This window comes from Scyliorhinus canicula, chromosome 14 (assembly GCF_902713615.1).
Source record: "Scyliorhinus canicula chromosome 14, sScyCan1.1, whole genome shotgun sequence".
Classification (NCBI taxonomy): domain Eukaryota; kingdom Metazoa; phylum Chordata; class Chondrichthyes; order Carcharhiniformes; family Scyliorhinidae; genus Scyliorhinus; species Scyliorhinus canicula.
This window is the reverse complement of record NC_052159.1, coordinates 97,077,854-97,103,870: the sequence shown is the minus strand read 5'-3', so window position 1 is coordinate 97,103,870 and position 26,017 is coordinate 97,077,854. Positions and strand designations below refer to the sequence as shown.

Genomic DNA, 26,017 nt, shown 5'->3' with positions numbered 1-26,017 from the left:
AGTCACGTCTACCGATATTGTCATGGTCAGATGCATCTGCGGCAGGCAAATTGGTGAGGATGAGGTCAAGTATGTTTTTCCCTTTTGTTGGTTTCCTCTCTATGTCCTTTAGGACCCAGCCAGCTCAGTCTGTGGTGGTGCTACCAAGCCACTCTTGATGGAATTGAAGTCCCCCACCCAGAGCATATTGTGTGCCCTTGCCACCCTCAGTGCTTCCTCCAAGTAGTGTTCAATGTAAGGAGTACTGATTCATCAGCTGATGGTGTCTGGGTACGTGGTGATCAGGAGGTTTCCACGCTCCTGTTTAACCTGATTCCATGAGACTTAATGTGGTCCAGAGTCATTGTTCAAGACTCCCAGGACAACTCCCTCCCGACTGTATACCACTGTGCCTCCACTTCTCATGCCCAGGAATGGTGACAGTGGTGTCTGGGACATTGTCTGCAAAGTATGATTCTATGAGTATGACTATAATCAGGCTGTTGCTTAACAGCTCTGATGTGTTACCTGAGTTGGTCTAACATCGATTGCAACTGGATGCAGTGAAACGAGAAACAGGCTTCCGACACAGGAGATGATCCAACACTGTTTTATTGAACTTGCTGATCGCTGTACATAATCTGCTGTGGGTTGACTCTATTACCCTAACTGAAACCTTCTACTGACTTGACCAGACTAGCTTTCTACCACATGGTGATGACGTTTATTGGCTTGTGCATTAAGACTATCTCAGTAGCCGTGTCCTGTGAGAGTCTTAATGCCCTGTGTCGCGATGCCACAGTCAAAGTGCTGTCTTCTTTGGGACTACCTCTAAGAGGACATTATGAACCATCAGTGTCAACTCTAAGAGGTAATTTTGCACCTGCCTTGAATAACTCAGTGAATTTGATGAGCTTCTCAAAGAGCATTTGAAATGTTATCAATATTGTGGCTCAGGGAAGACCAACCTTTTAATGCACAGAACCTACGATGACTTCATCACTATAATGACAGAGCAGCTCAGAAACTGATTCACTAATGAAGTAAAAAATGCCAAATATTATTCCATAATAGTTGACAACTCCAGATGTGAGTTATATGGAACAATTAACATTAATTTTAAGATATGTAAGTGGAGTTGTAGAACATTTTCTTTTTTTGTCCAGCTACAATCCGACACTTCTGAGTGTCTGGAGAAAATGGTTTTGGAAACATTGCAAACTTTTGTTTAGATATCAACAATTGGCGGAACTTCGACAATGCCGCAAATATGGCAGGAATATGTGCTGGTGCCTGCTGATGTGAAATCAAGTTTTGTGTCTTCAACATGACTCTTCTTCTCTTGTCTGGTCACCTTGTACCTCTTGCTAATTGAAAGGGAAAAGGCTGAGAGTAAACTTCTGTTTGTGTGGGGAGGAATTACGTCATCTGCATTTTATAATTTGAAGTGTGGGATGAGTGGTAAGTGGTCTGTCAGGATGGGGATTAAATATGGGGATACTGTCAGCTTTGATTTCAGCCTCACCTCTGGCTATGGCCTAAGCAATGGTGTCCCAATAATGGCTAGTACAGTCTCCTCAAGTGATGGTCACGCAATGTGCAACCACCCCGTTAATTCCTGCTAGCTCCAGTTGTGTGTTATTTTCTTCTGTGTGACATGTGGGTAGGGGAATTTATGAAGTCCACAAGACAGGAAACATTGACTTGAAACTCATCACCAATGGACCCTTCAGACAGCAAAGCAGAGCCTCCCTGTTTGTCCAGGAGGTACTTTTAGATCTTCCCAATAACTGAAGCATTGTCAGCTGATGGTAGTTTTCATCAGTGAAAAGCAACCCCACTGTGCAATTGCACGTTTCCTATGCACACTGCCTGAACGTCAAATGTTAATTACAAGATATGTCAAAAAAGAAAGACAGTGGAAGTGGTGTACATTTCCAGTTATTTCGTCATGGATGATATGCTGTTGACAAAATCCAATTGCCACCCCGCCAACCCACTAGTGAGTGTCATTCAATCTGCTTGGCTGTCATGTTTGCACAGCTAGTAGTGTGTACAATTTGAGAGATGTGGGCATGATATCTGTAATAGTAAGTCTCTGTAGGTGAAATGAAACATGAATTTTAGACATGAAACCTAGATGCTGGTAGATTAGGTATGGGGTTTGCTGATTTTAGTGTCTGAGGCTAGTGGTGCACTTAGTACGATAAGGCACTTGAAGATGCAGTCACTGACTGGAACTAATTGTGCGTGGTCATTGAATGTCTTGCACACTGCATCCGGATTCACAGGTCTGATTCCAATTATTGACTTCTATGGCTATCTGCTCCCACTATCTTGCGCCTGGAGGGCCTCCTACAGATACAGACCATACCCCTACCTTCCTTTATTTCTATTTGTCCATGGGTTGTATGTTTCTTTTCGAAGGCTGACATCAATTTCCCATCCCTAATTACACTTGAGAAAGTAGTGGTCGGCTGCCTTCCTGAGCTGCTGAAGTCCATGTATTGTAGGAACACCTGCACTGCTGTTTGGAAGTTCCAGGATTCTGACCCAGCGACAGTGAAAGAACAGTCATAAAGTTCCAAGTCAAAATGGTGTGAGCCTTGGAGGTGAACTTGCGGGTGACCAGGTTCCCTTGCATCTGCTGCCCTTTTCCTTTTAGATGGTAGAGATCACAGATTTGGAAGGTGCTGCTGTTAGACGTTTGGTGAGCTGCTGCAGTGTGCCTTGTCGATGATATACACTGCTGCCATCATGTTGGTGGTGGAGGAGGGAGTAAAATGTTGAAAGGGTGGATGGGGTGTCAATCAAGCGGGCTTTGTCCTAGATGATGTTGGGATTCTTGAGTCCTGAAAAGTTCCCTGGAAGTTCAGATTTTCATTCCGAGGGAGGGTGGGGGCATGGGTTTCTATTATGAATGGGTAGGGTGGGGGGGATGTGTGTGTATGTGTGGAGTACAGGCACAGTTTCTATGGGAGTCATGCCCATGACCCATGGTAATAATTCATAGGCAGCCACAGAGGCTAAAGCAGGCTGGGTGAAAGGCCTGCATTAGTGCCATTGTACTTTGACCCAGCTGTGAATAAAGGAAACAAATCAACAGCCCACTTTCAGCCCCAATCCCCATGCCCTATTTATGCTCACTCATAGGGCGAGATTCTCCCAAACCGGGAGAAATCATGAGGCTGGCGTCAAAAACGGGCGGGTTTGACGCCAGCCTCCCCCTCCTCGACCGGGAACCGATTCTGGTCCCCGGTCGGGGCTAGCATGCCGCGGCCGTGAACTCCGGCATCGCGGGCTTAACGAATTTCGTTAAGCCCGCTTGCCAGAGTTTGCGACAGCTGACGCGTCACATGACGTCAGCCGCACATGCGCGGATTGGAAGACTCCAACCTGCGCATGCGCGGATGACGTCATCGCGCATTTGCGCGAAACCCGCGCATGCGCGGGCAGGGATGCCCCTCAGCCGCCCCGCGAATGGATACAGCGGGGCGGCGGAAGGACAAAGAGTGCGCGGGGTAAGTACCCGCTGCCCGCGATCGGTGCCCACCGATCGCGGGCCCATGGCACCCTTGGCACGGCCGTGGTACAGCCGTGCCAATCGGTGCCATGGTTCCCAAGATCCGAACTTTACGGCCGTTTTTACGAACGGTTAGACCAGGTGTGTTTGATGTTCCTTAAAACGGTCGTAAAGGGCTTGGACTTCGGCCCATCGGCCAGCTGAGAATCGCTGCTCGCCGTAAAAAAACGGCAGGCAGCGATTCGTGTCGGGAGGCGGGCGTGGGGGGGGGGGGGGGGTGGGGGAATAGCGGGAGGGCGTCAGACTAGCGTGGCCGTAAAAATTTACGACCCCCACTATTCTCCGCACCGTCATGAGTGCGGAGAATCGCACCCATAGTATTCAATGTTCCTCATCAACACCCCATTATCCTTCATCCTCTCCAGTGGTACTCTATATCCATCCATCCATCCACCCCTTAGCCTTTTATAGCCACACTAACCTAGGGGCACAATTTCAAAATTAGGGGAAAGCCGCATAAGCCAAGATGAGAAGAAATTTCTTTACACAAACGGTTGTTAATCTTTGGAATTCCCTACCTGAGAAGGCTCTGGAAGCGCAGTCATCGAGTATGTTTAAGCTAGAGATTGATAGAATTCTGATCAACAATAACATAAAGGGTTATGGAGGTAGTGTGGGTAAAAAGCATTGAAGTTTCTGATCACCCATAATCCCATTGAATGGCAGAAAAGGCTGCACAGGCTGAATGGCCTACTCCTGTTCCTATATTTCTAGTGCCAACCCATGTCCCCATCAACCAGCCTTTATCTTTACACGCTCCAGGCCAATACACCCAGTATCCACAGGATGCATGCTGAGATTAAATAATGTTCAGAAATGTATATTGATTAACTCACTATGTAAAAAATAATAGTCATTGATAAAAAGACATTCACTACATTTAACATCCTTTAATTATTTATAAGAACAAGCATTTATATTCATAGTCCCACTTCAGAGACTTTATAAGCATGTGTAGCTTTTACTGTGACTTGACACACCCTACTGTGATAATGAAAGGGTGTAAAATCAGTCATGCAGCACTCAACCTATAATGGTAAGCCTCAGATTTATGTCAACAGAGTGAAATAGCAAGTACTAATTTTCTTCAACACTGCAGATCTAAATATTTATCAAATATTTAAAGGGGAAGAGGTTTTTTAATGCATACCCATGTCTACTTTTTTTCTCTCTACTTTGATTTATAAATCAGAGGAGAGCGCAAACGCAGTCCCCCACTACCACAAGTTTTGCAGTCGAGTATTCCCATTTGGGGACATCGTAGGCGTCAGCACACCCGAAGCAATGGGCTAGCCTCGTCCTGGGCAAACCACATTCTTGATCATGGTTTCACCCTTGCCAAGTAAGTATACCCATGTCTACTTTTAACAACCCAAAAGGACACAACCTCTCCCAAAGGACAGCTTAACTCTCCCAAAGGTATCCTGAGACCTTATCCAAAAGTAATCTTGTCCTACCATTTCTAATTTGCACGAGTCGTGTCCCATATTCCCTCTTCGTGAAAATCACATGATGCTGAAGGTAGCTGCACTTTAACATGTGCAGCCACCTCCCTGAACCACACATGTCCAAAGTTTGATCCAACCGTAAAAAATGGTGAGGGACTACTTATGGTTCAGGCCTCCAGTACCATTTTCACAAAGGTGGAGAGCTTCTCAATCTGTTTGAAAATTTAGCCCTTTAGTTTAAGGGAGCTGTAAAATAAAGGAGGCACATGTTTCCTCTAAGCTGTACCGATGTGCAGCCAGGTACCAATTCAAGCATACATGCAATGCAACACAGGCCCTGCACAACCTGATGTTCAAAGACATGCTGTTAGGTAATTTGGACATTTTGAATTCTCCCTCAGTGCATCCGAACAGGCGCTGGAGTGAGGCGACTAGGGAATTTTCACAGATTATTATTTTACAATTTGCACATCACTCTTAAATCCAATGAAACAAACAAGCTGCAGACAACAAATATAAATTGGAGGAGGTTATACTTCAATGGTAAAGAGGCTTGATGAAACCATATCTGGGTTATTGTATTCAGTTTTAGGTGTCACAGGAAGGATATATTGGCACTGGAAAGAATATAGCATAGATTCATGCGAATTATACTGGGGTTTAGATAATGTGGATTAACGTGGTTGCAGACAGGTCTAACTTGAGATGTTTAAAATTACAAGGATTCTAGAGGGATATATTTCAAAATAAGATAAATGATGTTGAAGTACAGATCAGCCATGATCTAACTAAATGACAGAACTGGCTCAGGAGGTGAATTATCTCCTTCTGTTCCAAAGATTGCAAAGTGGAGTTTGTATCAGGATGCAGTCATAACTGGAGATTTTAGAGTTTCATAATAATAGATGAATAGTTGTTTACCATATCAGAATAATTTTTTTGGAATCAATTAGATTCACAGTTTGGACACAGAGTTTCTCTGAGAAGACTTGTGTCCCTTCACTTTGAGCAAGAGACTACGTTAGGTAGCACTAAACATTGGAAAAATGTACATGCATTTTTTAATAAAGGGCATCACAGAGATTTGGTTCCATAAAAGGGCTATATGAAGTAATTAATTTCAAATTGTTATTTCTCTTTAATAGTCTAAATTTTGAATTCAGCTCAGACAGGTGGCAGAAAATCTAATTTCTCAGATGGCTTTTTTTTAAAATCCTGATGAAATGAGTTGCAGTAGCCTCACTCCAGTTTCTGTTGGAAAAGAGTATAAATATCTATTAAGGGTTGGCATAATTTACAATTTGGCAACTAATCTAGTGACTAATCTAGGCATTTTGGGGGAAAATAAAAATAAAAAACTGGACATATTTTCACAATAGTGAAAGAAAAACTGAAAGCACAAATCTTTGCAAGGATCAATTACTGCTTATCATGTAGTGCAATTCACATCAACTTTCTGTTCCTCTGCACAATGTTTTCTCACCTTGCTAAGAAAAATTTTATATGCAGCAAATCATATGACATCTGTGTTTAGTTGGATGCAAGTGGAGGTCATTAATTGGGGTTTCACTTGAGCACATATAAAGAGATACATAGTCCATGTACCATGTATACATATATTGTGCCATGTTGCAGCCCCTTTTTCACCATTTGAGTGGGCTGCTCCTCAAGGTTTGCTTGCACTTCAACCTTGTGCTTCTGATCTTTGGCTACTGGTGCAATGGATGGGACCTCCTTGTTAGCCCATTGCCTGGCTAAGATGACCATTAACAGGTCCAGACAAGCAGTTGGTTGAGGGGGTCATTCAACCCAGCTACCTGCCCCTCCTCCATGATTATGTCCACGCTTGGGAACCCCCGGAGAGGGGCACGCAGTGCCCATCGGTATGCTTGAGCCTTTGTGCAACCAATGGCAGCCGCAGGGACTATAGTGTTTCGTCAGCCCCAGGAATATTATTTTAATTTGATAACTTTCCTTTGTCTTTTATTTTAGTTTCAGTATTTTATTAAGAGGTTGTCAATTTAGCCATTTGTTTTAGCTTTCTCAAAATATGAAAAGGCACAAACTGAAATTGTGTGGTGGTTTTCATATGCTTGAAATATGCCTTCTACTTGAATAGTTACTGTTTGCAGGAGTTTGACATATCTGAAAGGCTTGCAACACCAATTCAGACAGCATTTAAGACTGAACCACTTTGATGTCAGTAATGAACTTGATTTTGTGTATGTAACGTTTTCCTCTAAAATAATGTAATAAAACAGAATGTCTACTAACTGCATGGTGAAAGTAGTTACTGCAACATAAATAATTACACCGTCTCAAAATGATGTGTATTCAAGACATCCTGTAAATCAGAGAATCACACATTGAGCTCTGTAACAGTCACTAATAGGAAGCCTTGGCAAGGATATCAAAGGCTTAAAAAGCACAAATATACCTCTGTCACTATATTTAGTTTCTAAAATAACAACTTTATCAATTTCTGATAAATAAGAGAACTTTGTGGTTCATACGTTTTACAAAGGTTTTTAAACATAGCTTTTATACATTGTAATTTGTGACAAGCACCATTAAAATGCTGACGTGGCATGCCATCAATATTGAGCTACATGAAAATAAAGAAACATTTTACATTACATCAGTTTTCAACATTAGTTTATATCATTAAATTTAACTAATTAGTTATATGCTTAGCGATTTAGTTTAAGATCCTGTGATTTTTCTTTCACCCTATGTGAATGCATTTTTACCAAGACATATTTTTGTACTGCTGCTCTACAAACCTAGAGTTGATATTATCATTTAATAATCGCTCTGGTGATCGATGCCAGCATTTCAGCACCACATACCTCAGTTGAAGTATATTAGATCAATTGCGATCACAACGTCAAGTTCCCCTCATATTAAAACAAAGGGCCTGGAATGAGAGGTGAGCCACATTCCCCAGGGCCCATAGAAATCTCAACATTGCAGAGTCTTGTCTCATCAGAAAATAATGTCTTGTGAAATTGAAAATGGCATTCTAAATCTTTTGCACCACTTATAAATGACATATTCGATGGCCATAAAATGTAGTCATTATTTATGTAGTCATTATTTGTGAAGCACGTAATCTGCTACATAATCCCACATCAATGTAGCTGAATATAATTCGTTGTGCTACAACACAAAATATCCTGTAACCACTATGGAAATTAATGTGCATTGTTTCATGTAGTGTAAGCATTCACATTATCCAAAATTATATGAATTGGCCCCACATCAGCTGACTGTCAATTTCTGGTTCATACTATCATTCTTCAGTCTTTAAGTACATGCCTTATTTTTTAAAAATATGTTTTACTACAAGTACAAACACTTTCAAAATAGTAGTAAAATTGTATAAACTATATACCAAGCCATAGGTACAATCAGGTAATTTTATACAAAGATTGTTGAATGAACTGAAAGAATTCAGCATTTCGTGAGATATTAATAATTAAATACATTAAACCAACTAATCTATTTGAAAATATATACTTTAAACTATCAATGTAACCATTGAATGATATATATATTCAGGAAAGAAAATCAAGATTTTAAAAATATACCAATACACCAGTGTACTGGAATAATAAAATTAGAGTAAAAAGTGTGGTTTGACCTCAAGGCTAGCACAATTTTCTCTCTGCCCTTTTCACAAACTGTGGCAATTCTTTTTGTTTCAAAAACACTAAAGTCTTATGGACACAATTATTTCTCCCCCAAAAATATACTTCAAATTTAAATTGCAGAAATAAAATATTTTTTGATCTGCAGAACAATTGTGAACAATCATACATATTTTATATTGACATAAATATGTCAACAATATTTTGACCTAAGAGAAACTGAAATTACCTGAAAGGTAATGCATTGGTCTCTTCTTAAATGCAGCAATTAGATCATAACAAAAACTGGATTGTTAGAACATTAGAGGTACTGAGAGAATAGGGTTTTTTTGCAGATAATTCAAGATCAAAACAACACAGGATGTTTGTATCTTGTTACTACCGTAAATCTTTGGTGTCATTAAAATCATTAGTCATCAAGTGCTTTAGCATCACGACTACTTTTTTAACCAAAGTATGTTAACTTTATAATTCATATCTATTCCCCAAATACAGCAGTAATTTAGATATTTATGTATTTTACTTGAGTATTGAAATAGATATCAACTACCAGTTACCAGACTTAAGTAACCGTAACAGAATACATATTTGGATAAATGAATCTTTTGAGCCTCCAATGGCTTTTTTGAGTGGCATCTAAGCAAAAATGATCAACATCCCACACTAGTCTACAGTGAAAAACGAAGTCAAGGATATCTAAATGTTTATACAATGCAGTTCATAATATGATCAAGTAAGTTAATTGATTCATTATAATTAAAAACACAATTTGGGGATAATTTGGAAAAGTATCAGACATTCTGCCTGAAAGAAAATCATGCCAGCTAGATTCAAATCACAGACGTGTATAAATACAAAATTTGTGTAGCTACGATAATGTGACAGTCTTCCATCTTGTAAAATGATGGTTTGCGCTGTGGTGTTCAACTCTGTGTTAAGCATTACCTGGTGTGGCTAAAGACCCCACTCTGGCATGCAGTCTCTGCCGAATATAATGCTAAGCAAGTCAGATGGCTGAGATAATTTAAGATGTAGACATTTCTTCTTTCTCCGTCCAATCTGACATTTTTCAACAAAGTACACAGAAATCAACAAGGTACAACTTCTGTTGTTCATACAGTTCTGATATAGCCCATAGTACTTAAAACAGGGAGTCTTGAAATACAAATGCTACCGCTTTATGAAATATATATGTTGTATTTATATATACTTAAATTTGATCACTTTTACTATTTTCAATACTGCAAAATGAAATGCTGTCAATAATTATGGCTGAGATTAGTAATTTCTGTGAAATCAAACAATTACTGATTCAAACCACAATCCTGTACTCCATACCATAAAAAGGCATATAATTCTTCAAACGCAAATATTCCACCACTTCTGACTGCCTGACATCTGTTAATCTGTTTTGGAATATTGCTCAGTTTGTAACATTTTGTTCACCATGGATACCATGGAGATTTTCTCGTCTTGCCAGCAGTTATCAAAGAAAGGCAACATAATTTGCAGGGATCAGTCCAGTTTTTCCGTCATATGTTCCCTGTAGCCATCCTGGTTCCACTGATGTATGTACTAGAATAAACAGAATGAAAATGATTTAATCATCATTAAATGTACTGAATTTTAACATAAACTTTTATTGCCATTAAATCTCAGAGCTAAAGGCAACTTAAATTTTTTTTCTAAAACAAGCTTGTTAACTGTCAGTGTAACTGATTTACAGGAAAGCAATATGATAGTTTAGACCATCAAACAAAGTTTAAAGAAGTGTGCAAAGGAAAATTCAAATATACATAATGAAAAAAAAATTGGTATTCCCACAAATAGAATTGATCTCAAAAGCAGAACCAAATGAATTTTAAAAATGCATAAAGCAATGTTTGGTGTTGAGGACCATGGGCTGGATTCTCTGTTTTCGGGACTATGTCCCCATGTCGTCGGGAAAACTGTGGTCTTTTAAGCCAGGAAAACTGGTGTCAAAAGGCCACAGATTCACTGCCTTGCAGGGGGCTAGCAAGCAGCTGTTGTGGAGCTCTCAGCTCCAGCTGTCTATACAGCTCCCTGCACATCCGGGTCAGAGGGTGCGCATGCGCACGGCAGGGGTCTCCAACGGCCGCGCTATGCTCCATGGCGGACTCAGCCCGCGGACCTTATCTGCCGAAAATAATGCCCCTGATCGGCCGCTCGCCCAACTCGGACTGCCCGCACGCATAGCCCCCAGTCTCGAATGATGACCCTCCCCCCCTGCCCTCCGATTGGCCCTCCCCCGACTGTGAAACTCGTGAGATTCCTAAATGGCAGGACAACATTAGAAATACGCCATGGCTGGTCGGGGGCGGAGAATCATGGATCCAGCGCCAGTTCCGATTTCGTGCGGAAAAACAGATTCTCCGCCAGATTGCCGAACATGATTTTGGCATGGGGTGTGGATAATCCAGCCACATATATGGAGTACTGTCGCCCTGTCCTAACATTTACGGTAACTCATTATTTTCCAGAATTTCAAAACAGGAACTCTTCATTTTCCTTGGTCTTCCATTTCTCGGACAATGTGCTGGCTTTAAAAACACAACCTTGGCTTACCTAGCCTTCATTACTTGCTCTTTTCAAACTTGGTGGCATTTTGTACCACGTTTTCCCATGATTTTTCTAAGACTTTTCATTTTCAATTGAATGAGAACGATAATGTGGGATTAGAACTAGAACCTTTCAGATTTTATCTGATCTCAGCCAGATTGGCAGAGATCATTACAATTATTAGCAGAATCCAGAAGGAAGGTGGGTAGGGTGAAACAAATTGACTAGAGGTCCAATCACCATCCTTCTCTGGTGAATCCTGCTGGAAAGTACACAGGCATATTATATATATATGATTAGGCTTCACGCTGATACTTCTGAGGCTGAACAACTACAGCCTTTGTGAAATTAGCCATACATTTCTAATTCATCTTGTTGTATTATTGTTGTTATCAAATTACATTAGAACATAGAACAGTACAGCACAGAACAGGCCCTTCGGCCCTCGATGTTGTGCCGAGCAATGATCACCCTACTCAAACCCACGTATCCACCCTATACCCGTAACCCAACAACCCCCCCCCCCCCCTTAACCTTACTTTTTAGGACACTACGGGCAATTTAGCATGGCCAATCCACCTAACCCGCACATCTTTGGACTGTGGGAGGAAACCGGAGCACCCGGAGGAAACCCACGCACACACGGGGAGGACGTGCAGACTCCGCACAGACAGTGACCCAGCCGGGAATCGAACCTGGGACCCTGGAGCTGTGAAGCATTTATGCTAACCACCATGCTACCGTGCTGCCTAATATAACATTGTTATATTAAAATAACCACTTGGTTTACATGTGACTACATTGAAATCCTGGAATTATGTCACAGCACAAGAGGAAGAAAGATTTATATGATATTCAAAATTAGATATGTATTAATCTCAAAAGTATTTGACTGGACTCAAAATCAAATGAAACAAACTCCCCGTGACAGAAAAAAACATAGCAATGGATGAAATGCCACATGAACAAAATATAGATGTTTATCTTCAATGGAAGTGATGTCAACTGTGAAAAACGTCTGTACATGAAATTAGCAAATGTAATACAAAAGTACGGTCTTCCTTCCAGCTGAGAGACAGAGCTTCTAATCAGAATGTAACAAGTATATTTTCTAGCTGGAATCTTCACTTAACTTATGAACATTGAAACAGAACTACAGAAATGCTTTAATGAGACTACACAGAGGTTCTGAGTGATAATTTAGTCATATATTTCTAGTTTAATAGTAAAAGTTACATAGGGAGCCCTAAACTGGGATTTTCTTGGCAGGGCTATAATGAGACAAAATGCAGGTCCTGAACCCATGTAGGTGGACAGCTGGGCCATGGCAGAAATCTTCCCGATGGCGGTCTGTTAATTGACTGCCAACGGGCCTGCCACTCAAATGAGATAATAGGTTTGCTCTTCACTTCCAATAGTCCATGCAGACCATGAGCTCTGCAGCATAGATAGTACTACCGAGGGGTGCTGAGGATTCAAGAGTGGGCTTCTCCATTCTGAGGTTCCTCATTGGGAGAGTTTGATTTTGGTTTCTCTACTGGGGAGCTGCTGAGAATTAGCCCCTGTGCAGCTGGCCAGGGAGTGGGGGATATACATAATGCTGTGGGGATCCACAGTGGTGGGACTGCATCCGGGAGACTTTCCAGCACATCTCAATCGCAGTTTATTGTCCCTGCCACCTCCTGAAGGCCCAGTGAAACCTTGTCCATTATTGCAGTAACAACAGTAGGTAAAAGAAAGGAACCAATTGCACAAAGAGAATTGTAATTATATTGACTCAAAACAAAGCAACTCATTCCTTAAAAATGCTATAGGTATTATTTACAGACCCATTATACTGATCCCAAACACACACTTAAATATCTTTGGAAGTCTTGCCTAGATATACCACATCAAAAGAAACACCAAAAGACTACGCTCTGTTGCTCCCCAGTAAAGGCTTGTGAATTAAAATCTACTTTATCTCCATTTCGTGCATAAATTTCAAAACACCCTTCCTCAGGATCAGCTTACACTATTACTATGCTTGCTGCAGGTGTTGCTAATACAGAGGCACTGGAGAAGGATACCACTGAATAAATTCACATTCATATTTTATTATGATACACAACCTAATTTTTCTTTGTAACTTCCTTTTTTACGCTACTTTGCAAACCTCAATTTTGATTTTATTCACTTAAAATATTAAATCTGCTTTCTTTCAACCTCACAATATTCTGCATCAGGTTCCTTTTTTTTGTCCTCACAATTCTGTCCTTTTTCTCAACATCTTCATAAACCCCCTTTCTCCTGTCGATTACCGCAACCTCTTCCATCTGTCTGCATCCGGTTCAACTACTTTTCACTCACTAACCTTGCTTGACCCGAATACTGCATTTGGTTTTGATTTCCACTGTATGATGCCACAGGAGGAAGAAATAAGGCAGCGTTCTTTCTTAGCGAAGAGAGAAAATTAACATAAGGGACACTTTTGCAACTGCACAAGGAACCAACAGGACTACTGTCGCTCTCATATATAAAGCTTTTGATGAACTTTATACTTAATTCCATTATAAGAGCTGGTGGGACATTGCAGGGACAAGGCACAAGGAAATCTACAAAATTACAGTAAGAAGTTGGCATACATGGTAAATACATATGGAAATTAAGCGTCTTTCAAAATAAAAAGGAGGCAAGCCACAGATGCTCTGTATGTGGAGACTAAACTTTAAAGAACAAAGACTTCTAGTTGTTCTTCCTAATTGCATTTTTGCTCTTTGTCAGTCTAAAAACACGTAGTGCAGCTGTGACAGCCTATGGGTGGGATTCTCCACCCTGAGAGCCCGGATTGCGTTCCCTAATGGGGCGGAGAAATGGGGGAAAATCGGGATCGGTGCCCGAACATGATGCTTCCCCTCGCCCCCGCTGATGGTGTGAATGAGGTCCACGATATGTGTGGTGGAGGGAGGGGGGGGGGGGGCGGAGGAATGTAAATAAATGCAAATTGATCTTCATGACCCATTCGCATCTATTTAGCGGGCCCGGCAACCTACCTCCGGCCCTCTGTGACTGGGAATTATGGTCTCTACCAGCGTAGCCCTCGGATGGTGGATGGCGTGGTGGGCCAAGGGTGCAACTATTCCCCCTTGGCCCACTGCGAGGTCCACATTCCGAGGGCCACCCCATCCAACAATCCACTGCCTGCACACTTCTCCTGTACCAGCCCCTCCCCTCCCCCCCCCCCCCCTCCCCCCCCGTGGACCTCTGTAATAGGGGCACCCCACATGGACCCCTATAATAGCGGGACCTTCCACAGAGACTCCTATAATAGGGGGATCCCTACAGAGACCTCCTTTAATAGGGGGACCCCCCCCCCCCCCAGGCATATCTATAATAGGTGAGACCCCTCATCCATGGACCTCCAGTAAAAGGGGGACCCCCACCACAAGGGCAACCTCTCCACACACCCCACCCCCACACCCCAAGAAAGTTAACAGAGTTTAATTTAGTGTTTCTGTGTTAGAAAGGGTAAAACTGTAGTTAGATTTATGTTAAACAAAGGTGTTTACATGTCTGGGGGAATTTTGGTTAAATTTCTAAATTTGTCTCTGTCGTGCTTTGAGAGGTTATAGTAAGAAAATTAAACAAGAGGTTGGAGAAGGATTCAGCTGTTGCTGAGCAACAGGGGCCACTTTTTAGGTTAGAAAAATGTTTTAAATTTAATTTTAAGCTGAACCTACAGCAGAAGGAGCTTAGAAGCTAGAGAGTGAACAGCTCTTAGCACTGCCAGGAGCAGAACAATGCAGTAATAGACAAGAAAGCAAATCACAGAGAAACTAAAGGACAGTTAGTTCTACAAACTAGGGAATGCAAAATGAATGTCAAAAGAGCAAGGAGGAACTAGAATTTGTGCAGGGTACGGTTCACTGAGTTAAAGACAGAACTGGATAGGGCAGACTAAGTGAAATTGGCTGCAGAAAAGCCAGATATCTGAAGCAATTGTAAGGTTGATGTCTTGATTCCAGTATTTGGAGCAATAGTATTCAGTTGGGGACTGAATACCTGCGAGATTGTGTGAAAGTTTGAAAGCTTGTGACTATTCAAGACAAAGGAATACTGAGTGTTGGAAATCCTGCAGGTAGACCCTTGCTGAAAATAGCTGAAGGAAAGCATTGATTGAAAGAAGATTCTAAAGCGTGTCTTCTGAGTGGAGTTTGGAAACCCTCATGGAACATTATAAGAGATATATTTTGCACCCAGTGTTATCCTTGAAACTGGTGTACATTTTTAAGTATTTTGAGCCAGAGTTCCATTCGTGAATCCTCCCATCCAGTAGTATCAACTGGGGTCATAAACACCAATCAGCACTTTTCCACTCTTGCTTCCTACAGGTTCAAAATCCAATATTATGGATGATGTCCTGATGCTTCATTTAGCTCCTCCCCTTGTGTGATAATGCCGGAGAGCACCTGTTCAATTGAATTGAGGAACTGTTGATTTTTAACTGGGTAATCAGTTTGAATGACAATGATACAAAGATGGCATTGCTGCTTTGAATGGAAAAACCTTCCAAGGATTGCATGCTGACTCTGGTGTCATCAAAGAATGATCTGTATCACAGTCAGCACTGTGACAGCTGTTTTTGTTGGCAGAAACTGGTTGTTAGCATCCATCTGATTCCCAGCATGGTTTCAGAACTGAAAAATCTACAATTGACATGATCTTCTGCGTCTGGAAATTGCAAGAGAAATGCCATGAACCAAGGCATTATGTATTGCCTTCATCGATTCTTACCAAGGCATTCGACTATGTGAGCAAAGGCAGTCTATTCAAGTTGCTTGCCAAAGTTGCTGAGTGTGATCTTCTCTGGGTAAGGTCAACTATGACGGGACAACATTGGAACCCTTTGAGATCTGCAGTGCCATCCACAAAGTGCTATGACACCCTGGGCTATCAATTCCAGCCCCACTTGACCCAGAGTTGCAGCACAGTTGAAATTAAGTCTTAATTTTTAAAATACTCAAAGTCTTTGGCTGACAATAATTACAGTCATCAGGTTTGTAAATTAACGTTTATTAATAAGAATTATTATAATTAAAAAGGCAACAAATACAATTGATGAGCTACTATCTAATTTCTAAACCCCCCCCTCTTTAACTCACCCCACCCTCTACATGCACACAAGATAGACAAACACAGAGGGGAAAGAGGGGTGTAAAAAATATACTAAAAGTAAATGGTTAAAAGTCTGCTTTTACTACACGGCGGGGGGGTTCTGTCCTTTCTGTTGAAGGGACGGGCAGTTGTTTTGTGGGAATGACGGGTGTTCATTTATCTCTCCCTTTGTATATGCACAGGGGGGGGGGGGAAGAGTTATTCTTTCTGTTCTTTGTAAATTTTTTCTTTTTGTTGTTGATATTTTGTGAAAATTTGAATTTAAATTATTTTTTTTTAAAAGTCTGCTTCACATGGACGTCTTACAGTTAGATTTTTCTTCAGTCTAAACTTCCAGTTGGATAATGTCTTTGCTTTCAGTTTGTACTGGTTTTCACTGTAGACTCATCAAGATGTTGCGAATTCTCTGCAGACTCAGAAACAGCAGAGAGGAAACATTTGGGAGAGAGAGAGTAACACATAGCTACTCCTCTCAGTATCTAGGAAATATCTGTTGGATTCTCTGAAAATCCCACCTGACATGACCTAATCACTATCTGTTGCCGGGCAGAAAACGCTCCCCCCGACCAATCCAGTGACTACCAGTCAACAAATCGAACTGAATCCCTCCAATCTCTCAGGTGCCATAAAGTCTGAGTTCTTCTGTTCCAAATCTAAATCTTCATAGCAGAGTGTACTATTTTTTTCAATTTTTGAGTTCCTCATTTTTGATTCACTTAAAAGTCATGTCTCCATTAATGATCCATGGACCAAAAAGGATAACTACAAAGTAAAATAAATACGAAATCAAGGAATCAACAGCACACAAGGTTGTGTGCTGACATTAACCCTCTTTGACATGATATGTCTTTTTACTGCTGTCATATGCCTTCAGGTCATCTACAGAGGATGTCCAATTACATATTAGAACTGGCAGATAATTGTTCAGCCTTGATCACCTGAGATCCAGGACAAAGGTGTATCAAGTCCTGATCAGGGAGCTGTTCTACACTGACAATGCCACACTAGAATTCCATACTGAGAAACACTTTCAACAGCAAATGGACAGACTCTCGCTTGTGAAGCATTTGCACTGACCATCGGTATAAGGAAGATAAATATCATGGTCCATATCATGGTTACCGATATCTATCAGGATTGACAATGTGCTGCGGGGAAAGCAGCTTTTCCGCGGGCTCTGGTGTCACTCACTTTATGATATTTTAACCTGTTTGCCCGCCACATGCTCATCTAATCCAAAAGTAATATTTGGTAGTATGTCCCTGGAAGACCGTTAGATGATTATTGAAGAAAGAAAATTAAGTAACAGTAATAAAGGGCACAGTAAGATTCGGCGGGGGTGGAGCCACCTTTTCAATATGACGACTTGATCCTTGAGCGCTGCTGAAAATAATGACTGCAAACACTATCCGAGTAATAGATCAAAGTCTCAGCTTGCTGACACAAAATTTGAACGCTCTTGAGGCCGAGCTGCAGAATACTAATAAAAGGCTTGACTAACGGAGGAAAGAATCCTGAACATCGAAAATGTTGCTTCCACAGCTGAAGCTCATATTCAATCCTTGGAAAACTAGCTATGTATCATGTCAGAAACCTTGGAAGATTTGGAGAACCGAGGCTGGACAAAGGATATCCAGGTTGTCGGTCTGCCAGAAGGAATGGAGGGCAAGTATCCTGTTAGGTTCTTTGAGAACTTCCTGCCGTGTCTTCTTTTAAAAAAAAAATATATTATTGAGGCATTTATAATTTTCTGCCATGTTGTCTTAAGCTGGATGTGAAAGCTGGGTGTTTCGAATTGGAAAGGGCATATCACATCCTGTCTTTGAGGTTGAGGGACAATCAATATCCCAAATCTATAATCATTCGCTTCCACAATTTTAAAGATTGCCAGTGGATCCTGGTGAGGCGTGCTAGACCCTGGATCCATGAGGGGGGGTGATTGCCTTTTTCCAGGATCTTTCGGCGACGACACAGCTAAAGCATTGAGGCTTTGATGAAGTTCCAAGGCAATTCAAGGCAGCTGGAATGAATTATGTCATGCATTATCCTGCGACCTTGCAAGTGATATCCAACAACTCCGTTAAGTCTTTCGATGATCCGACTAGCACTTTGGCCTTTGTTAAGTTCATAGAGGGCAAGGAGTTGGACTGATAATCTTCAGCTCAGAAAATTTGAAATCTCTACTTGCTCCCTATCATGTTGCTGTTTGTCTGATTTCCTGCTTAATGGGAGGTGTTAACATTTGAGCGCTGAATGTCATTTGCTTGTCTTTAAGTATCCCAGGGACTTTTATTATTCGTGGTAGCTGTACCATGTGCTAATTATCCGCCGTATTTTTGTATTATATCCTCTCTTTAATCATGTCAGAATCGAATGGCGCCATTGCCAGGAGGTGGGTGGAGGGTGCAGGTTTTCATGGGTGAGTTCAAAACACGTGAGGGGCATTTCCCATTCCCTTGTTAGCTTCTTTCCTTTCCACCTTGTTGAAGAATCTTCTAATGGTAATGACAACCATAGGGTTAGCCTATGGGTTCTCAACATTTTGATGATTGTCCCGAGAACTATTGTGCTTGTGATTCTTTTGCTTTTTTGAACTTTTGGGTTACTATATTATTGACTATATCCTGCACTGGGACTGAAGGCCTTTTATCCGAGAGAGGAACATTTCAGGGATATTCTGGCGCCTCTGGTTTTGCTTGAGATGAGGGAAGGGTGTTATGGCATATGCCTGAACGTGGCGTGAAAATCCAATCCTACTTTTTTTCTGGTGGTCTATGCAATGATAGTAATTAATTTAAAACATTGCTCTTGGAATGTACGTGGATTTCATCATTCTATCAAAAGGAAAATTATTCTTTATTTTCTTACGAAGGAGAAAATGGACTAGCCTTGTGACAGAAGACTCACTTGGATAATAAGGAACACTTAAAGTTAAAGCGGGAATGGGTGAGGCACTGTCTCCTTTGCTTCCTTCTCGACAAGCAGCAGGGGTGTGGCAATTATAGTCAACAAGAATGTCCCCTTCAAGATGGAGAATTGCGTTAAGGGTAAGGGAGGCAGGTATGTGATTGTTCAGGGTTAGTACATGGAGAAACTGTTTCAATAATAAATGTACACGGCCCACTGAATTACTCCCCAGAATTTATCACAAAGGCTCTTTTGGATTTTGCTGAGCTAGCTTTGGCTAACTCTTTGGTGTGTCGAGACTTTGTCACCGAAATCCCTTGATGGACAAGCTCCTGGTTATGCGTAGAACCAAAGGAAATGGGTGAGATTCTTAATGAGTATTTTGCATCGGTATTGACAAAGGAGAGGGACACGTTGATTGGTGGTGTCTCAGAGGGATATGTAAACACTTTAGAACAAGTCACTATTACGAGGGAGTAAGTGTTAAAAAGTATTAAGGTAGACAAATCCCCAGGGCCAGATGGTATCTTTCCCAGATTGCTGAGGGACACTAGAGTTGAAATCACTGGACCTCTTAACAGAAACCTTTGTTTCCTCATTGCCCACAGGTGAGTCCCAGAGGATTAGAGGATCGCCACTGTGTCCTGTTATTTACGAAGTGTAGAAAGGATAACCCGGGTTATTATAGGCCAGTGAGCTTGACGTCAGTGATAGTGAAGTTGTTGGAAAAGATTAGCAGAGATAGGATCTATGCACATTTGGAAGTGAATGATCTTATTAGAAAAAGGCAGCATGGTTTTGTACGAGGAAGGTCATGTCTCACTAATCTAATTGAGTTTTTTAAGGAGGTGACAAAAATGATGGACGAGGGAAGGGCTGTGGATGTTGTCAACATGGACTTTAATAAAGCATTTGACTTCAATCTCGCTGATACCTAAGAAAGACAAAGACCCAACGGAATGTGGGTCATACAGACCCATATCTCTGCTGAACGCAGACGCCAAAATACTGGCCAAAATCCTAGCCAAAAGGCTAGAAGACTGTGTACCTGAGGTGGTCACAGAGGACCAGACGGGCTTCGTCAAAGGTAGACAGCTTACCGCGAACATCAGGCGCCTGCTGAACGTGATAATGACCCCCTCCGGGGAGAGAACACAAGAGGTGATCGTCTCCCTGGACGCAGAAAAGGCCTTCGACAGAGTCGAATGGAAATACCTCATAGAGGTACTGGAGCGGTTCGGCTTGGAACAGGGTTCACCACTTGGGTAAAGCTCCTATACAACGCTCCCATGGCGAGTGTACGGACCAACAATACCAACTCCCAATACTTCCAGCTGCACAGGGGCACTAGACAAGGATGCCCACTGTCCCCGCTGCTGTTCGCACTAGCAATCGAACCGCTAGCAATCGCGCTCAGGGCAGCAAAAAATTGGAGGGGGATCCGAAGGGGAGGTAGAGAGCACAGAGTCTCACTCTATGCGGATGATCTGCTCCTCTATATCTCGGACCCACAAAGCAGCATGGACGGAATCATAGCGCTCCTGAAAGAGTTTGGAGCCTTCTCGGGCTACAAACTCAACATGAGCAAAAGTGAGATCTTCCCAGTACACCCGCAAGGGGGGGGGGGGGGGGGTGGGGGGGGGGGGGGGGGGGGGGGCAGCACTAAAGGGGCTGCCGTTCAAACAAGCCCGAAATAAATTCCGCTACCTGGGGATCCAAATAGCCCATGACTGGAAAGGGATCCACAAATGGAACCTCACCAGCCTGACGGAGGAAGTTAAAAAGGACCTGCAAAGATGGAACACACTCCCGCTCTCCCTCGCGGGGAGAGTCCAGACGATCAAAATGAACGTACTGCCCAGGTTCCTTTTCCTGTTTAGATCCATTCCGATCTACATCCCCAAGGCCTTTTTCAAAGCGCTGGACAAACATATCATGGCGTTCGTATGGGGGGGGTAAAAATGCTAGGATCCCAAAGAAGGTCATACAAAAAACAAAATCCAGGGGGGGGCTAGCCCTCCCGAATCTACAATTCTACCACTGGGCGGCAACAGCCGAGCGAGTAAGGGGATGGATCCAGGAGCCAGAAGCCGAGTGGGTGCGTGCGGAGGAGGCCTCCTGCATGGGAACCTCCCTCCGGGCCCTCGCCACGGCAGCACTCCCATCCCCACCCAAAAAACACTCCACCAGCCCAGTGGTGACAGCCACCCTCCAATCCTGGAACCAACTGCGGCAGCAATTTGGCCTGTACAAAATGTCGGACAAGGCTCCCATCTGCAACAACCATAGGTTCAAACCAACACTGACTGACGCCACCTTCAAAAGGTGGAGGCAGGACGGGGGGACACTGACAGTCAGGGACCTATACACGGACGACAGGATCGCAACACTGGACGAACTGACAGAGAAATTTCAGCTAGCTGGGGGAACGAGCTACGGTACCTGCAGCTCAAAAACTTCCTACGAAAGGAGACAAGGACGTACCCACAACCGCCACGACAGACACTACTGGAAGACCTACTGGACGCAAGTATCCTAGAGAAAGGGAACTGTAGTGACATGTATGACCGACTGGTAGATAGGGACGACACCGTACTAGACGCAACAAGAAGGAAATGGGAGGACGACCTGGGGATGGAGATAGGGTGGGGACTCTGGAGCGAAGCACTGCATAGGGTCAACTCCACCTCCACGTGCGCAAGGCTCAGCCTGACGCAACTAAAAGTGGTACATAGAGCCCACTTAACGAGAAACCGTATGAGTAGGTTCTTCCCGGAGGTGGAGGACAAATGTGAGCGGTGCCAAAGAGGCCCGGCCAACCACGCCCACATGTTCTGGTCTTGCCCCAGACTTGTGGAGTACTGGACAGCCTTCTTCGAGGCTATGTCCAAAGTGGTGGGGGTGAGGGTGGAGCCATGCCCGATAGTGGCGGTCTTCGGGGTTTCAGACCAGCCAGATCTATTCCTGGGGAGGAGGGCGGACGCCCTTGCCTTTGCCTCCCTGATTGCCCGCCGTAGAATCCTGTTTGGCTGGCGGTCAGCAGCACCACCCAGAGCTGCAGACTGGCTGTCCGACCTCTCGGAATCTCTCCAAATGGAGAAAATCAAATTCGCCATCCGAGGGTCGGACGACGGCTTCCACAGAACGTGGGAGCCATTCATGCAACTGTTCCGGGACCTGTTTGTGGCCAACGTACATGAGGAAGAATAGTCGGGTGGCCAAGAACCAGGGGAAAATGGACGGGAATCGGGGGAAGGTAGCTGGGGGGAGGGGGGGGGGGCTACGGGCTCGGTATGGGGGTTTGATGGCAAGCCAAGGCCCAAAACCAAACTATAAATAAATGCCTATAAACATGTGCCTCGGCCATATTGGGGAATGTAAAATATGTATGCTGGCTAAAGGGGGCGGCCACAATTATTGTTATGAAGATGCTTACCTGTAAATATTCATGTTAAATTTTTGTGTTTTCCTTTTTTTTTTCTCTCTCTCTAATAACTTGTAATTTGTCATATATAAAATATGAAAACTCAATAAAAAAACATTTATAAAAAAAAATAAAAAATAAAGCATTTGACAAGGTCCCTCAAGGCAGGCTGGTGCAAAAGATTAAATCACACGGGGTCAGGGGTGAACTAGCTAGATGGATTCAGAACTGGCTTGGCCATTGAAGACCGAGGGTAGCAGTGGAAGGTGTTTTTCCGAATGGGGTTCTGCAATTAGTGGTGTTCCGCAGGGATCAGTACTGGGATCTCTGCTGTTTGTAATGTATATTAATGACTTGGAAGAAAACATAGCTGGTCTGATTAGCAAGTTTGCGGATCTTACTAAGATTGCTGGAGTTGTGGATAGTGATGAAGATTGTCAGAGAATACAACAGGATATAGATAGGCTGCAAAATTGGACGGAGAGATGGCAGTTGGAATTTAATCCAGATAAATGCATGGTGATGCATTTTGGTAGATCCAATTCAGATGGGAGCTATAAACTAATTGGCAGAACCATCAGGAGCATAGACACACAGTTCCTTAAAGGTGGCAGCACAGGTGGAAATGGCGGTAAAGAAAACATAGCATAGACACACAGATCCTTAAAAGGCAGCAGCACAGGTGGAAATGGTGGTAAAGAAAACATGGCATGTTTGCCTTCATTGGACGGGGCATTGAGTATAAAATCTCGGAAATCATCTTACAGTGATATAGAATGATGGTTATGCCACATTTGGAATACTGTGTCCAATTCTCGTCACCACGGTACCAGAAGGACGTGGAGGATTTGGAGAGAGTACAGAAAAGGTTTACCAGGTTATTGCTTGGTATGGAGAGTATTAGCTATGAGGAGAGATTGAATACACTGGGATTGCTCTCCCTAGAAAGATAGAGACTGAGAGGCGGCCTGATAAAAGTTTATAAACTTATGAGGGGGATAGATAGGGTGAACAGTTGGAGACTTTTTTCCAGAGTGGAAATGATAATTACAAGGGGGCACAAGTTCAAGGTGAGGGGGGAAAGGTACAGTGGAGATGTGCGGGGAAAGTGTTGTTACACAGAGGGCGGTGGTGGCCTGGATTGCACTGCCAAGTGAGGTGGTTCAGGCAGATATGTTAGTGACCTTTAAAACATATCTGGATAGACACATGAACAGACAGGGTACAGAAGGATACAGGCAGTTGGTCTAGCTAGGACATGTGATCGGCGCAGGCTTGAGGGCTGAAGGGACTGTTCATGTGCTGTACTGTTCTTTGTTCCTAGAAATCCCCCCACCCTGCAGATGACAACGCTTGCCTCAGCATTTGAGGAAATAGAATATCTGGAGGGTGTTCCATCCTAGAGGTGGGGATTTTTCTTTTTACTCACCCCCTCATCAATGTCACACTAGAATTAACTATTTTTTGAGTCCAGGACTATCCTACATTCAGTGTCCTCTTGCTCTATTGACCATGCTCCTGTTTTTCTGGAATTTTTGCTTGAGGGCTCCTTTCCCCCTCCAAGGTCTGGTTGTAGGGTTTCAAAATATTCAATTGCCAGATCATTTAGACAGTGAGTTCATCAAGTGGCATCCCCTACCAATGCACCACCGAATTCGCGCAGTCTACAATGTAGCACACCTGTCAATTTCTAGAAACCAGGTCTCATGTCCAACATTCCGCATCACCCTCAGACATTTACCAATCTCACTCACATCTTACAGCTGCCACACAGTTCCACTTTTCAACTATGACAGACACATCACCCAAAACCCTTGTAATACACTCAGAATACTTGCCCCTCTCCCTTGCAGGACTAGGTGGCAAAGACTTGTGCTTCTCAGCTTGCCACACACCTGGCCAAGTGGTTCCAGTATAACTACAATACTGTTATCTACCCAGCAATGTGGAAAATTCCTCATGTATGTCTTGTACACAAACAATAGGACAAATCCAACCTCGTCAATTACCGTGCCTTCAGCCTGCTCTCGATTATCAGTAAAGTGATGGAAGGGGTCATCAACAGTGCTATCAAGCGGCACTTGCTTAGCAATGGCCTGCTCACTCACTCTCAGTTTGAGTTCTGCCAGTGTCACTCCACTCCAGACCTTATTACAGCCTTGCTTCCAATATGGACAAAAAAGCTAATTTTCAGATGTGTGGCAAGAGTGAATGCCCCTGACATATAGGCAGCATTTGACAGTGTGTGGCATCAAGTGCTCCAGCAAATCTGAAGTCAATGGGAATCAGGGGGATGAAACTCTCTGCTGGTTGGACATAGGAAGATGATTATGCGGTTGGAATTCAATCATCTCAGTCTTGGAAATTCACTGCAGGAGTTCCTCAGTACAGTGTCCTAAATGCTATCACCTTCAGCTATTTCATCAATGACCTTCCTTCCACCATAAGATCAGAAGTGGGATGTTCACTGATGATTGCACAATGTTCAGCACCATTCTCAAATCCTCAGACACTGACGCAGTCCATGTGCAAATGCAGCAAGACCTGGAAAATATCCAGGCTTGGGCTGACAAGTAACATTCATGCCACACAAGTGCCAGAAAAAGACCATATCCAACAAGAGAGAATCTAACCATCACCCCTTGACATGCATTGTCATTTAGATGGATTGAAAACTGGTCAGCAGACAGGAAGCAGAAAGTTGGAATAAACGGTCTTTTTCTGATTGGCAGGCAGTGACTAGTGGGATACCATAGGGATCTGTGCTAGGACCTCAACTGTTCGCATTATATACTGATGATTTGGAAGAGGGAACTAAACGTATTATCTCCAAATTTGCAGATGATTCAAAGCTGGGTGGGAGGGTGAGCTGTGAGGAGGATGCAGAGATGCTTCAGCGGGATTTAGACAGGCTGAGTGAGTGGACACATGCATGGCAGATGCAGCATAATGTGGATAAATATAAGGTTATCTGCTTTGGAAGCAAAAGTAGGAAGGCAGATTATTATTTGAATGGGTGTAAATTGAGAGAGGTGGATTCTCAGCGAGACCTTGGTGTCCTTGTGCATTAGTCGCTGAAAATAAGCATGCAGGTACAGCAGGCAGCAAAGAAGGCAAGTGGTATGTTGGCCTTTATAATGAGAGGATTTTAGTATAGTAATAAAGATGTCTTACTGAAAATATATAGGGCATTGGTGAGGCCACACCTGGAGTATTGTGTGCAGCTTTGGTGTTCTTATCGGAGGAAGGATGTTCTTGCTATGGAGGGAGTGCAGCAAAGGTTTACCAGGCT

At 43.0% G+C, this 26,017-nt stretch overlaps 1 protein-coding gene and 1 non-coding gene across 2 annotated transcripts in view; both read right to left on the bottom strand.

Annotated features, from left to right (window-relative positions):
• Nucleotides 1-4,751: 4,751 nt before the first annotated feature.
• LOC119977937 lies at nt 4,752-4,912 on the bottom strand. The gene has a single exon (XR_005463333.1). It is a non-coding gene; the product is annotated as a U1 spliceosomal RNA (small nuclear RNA).
• Nucleotides 4,913-7,456: 2,544 nt separating this feature from the next.
• Nucleotides 7,457-26,017, bottom strand: part of arhgap42a (Rho GTPase activating protein 42a) — a 505,650-nt gene continuing 487,089 nt past the window's right edge. Inside the window, exon 24 of the mRNA XM_038818093.1 lies at nt 7,457-10,235. Within this exon, the coding sequence (XP_038674021.1) occupies nt 10,147-10,235 (89 nt within the window). The 3' untranslated portion in view covers nt 7,457-10,146. The remainder of the gene's footprint in view (nt 10,236-26,017) is intronic.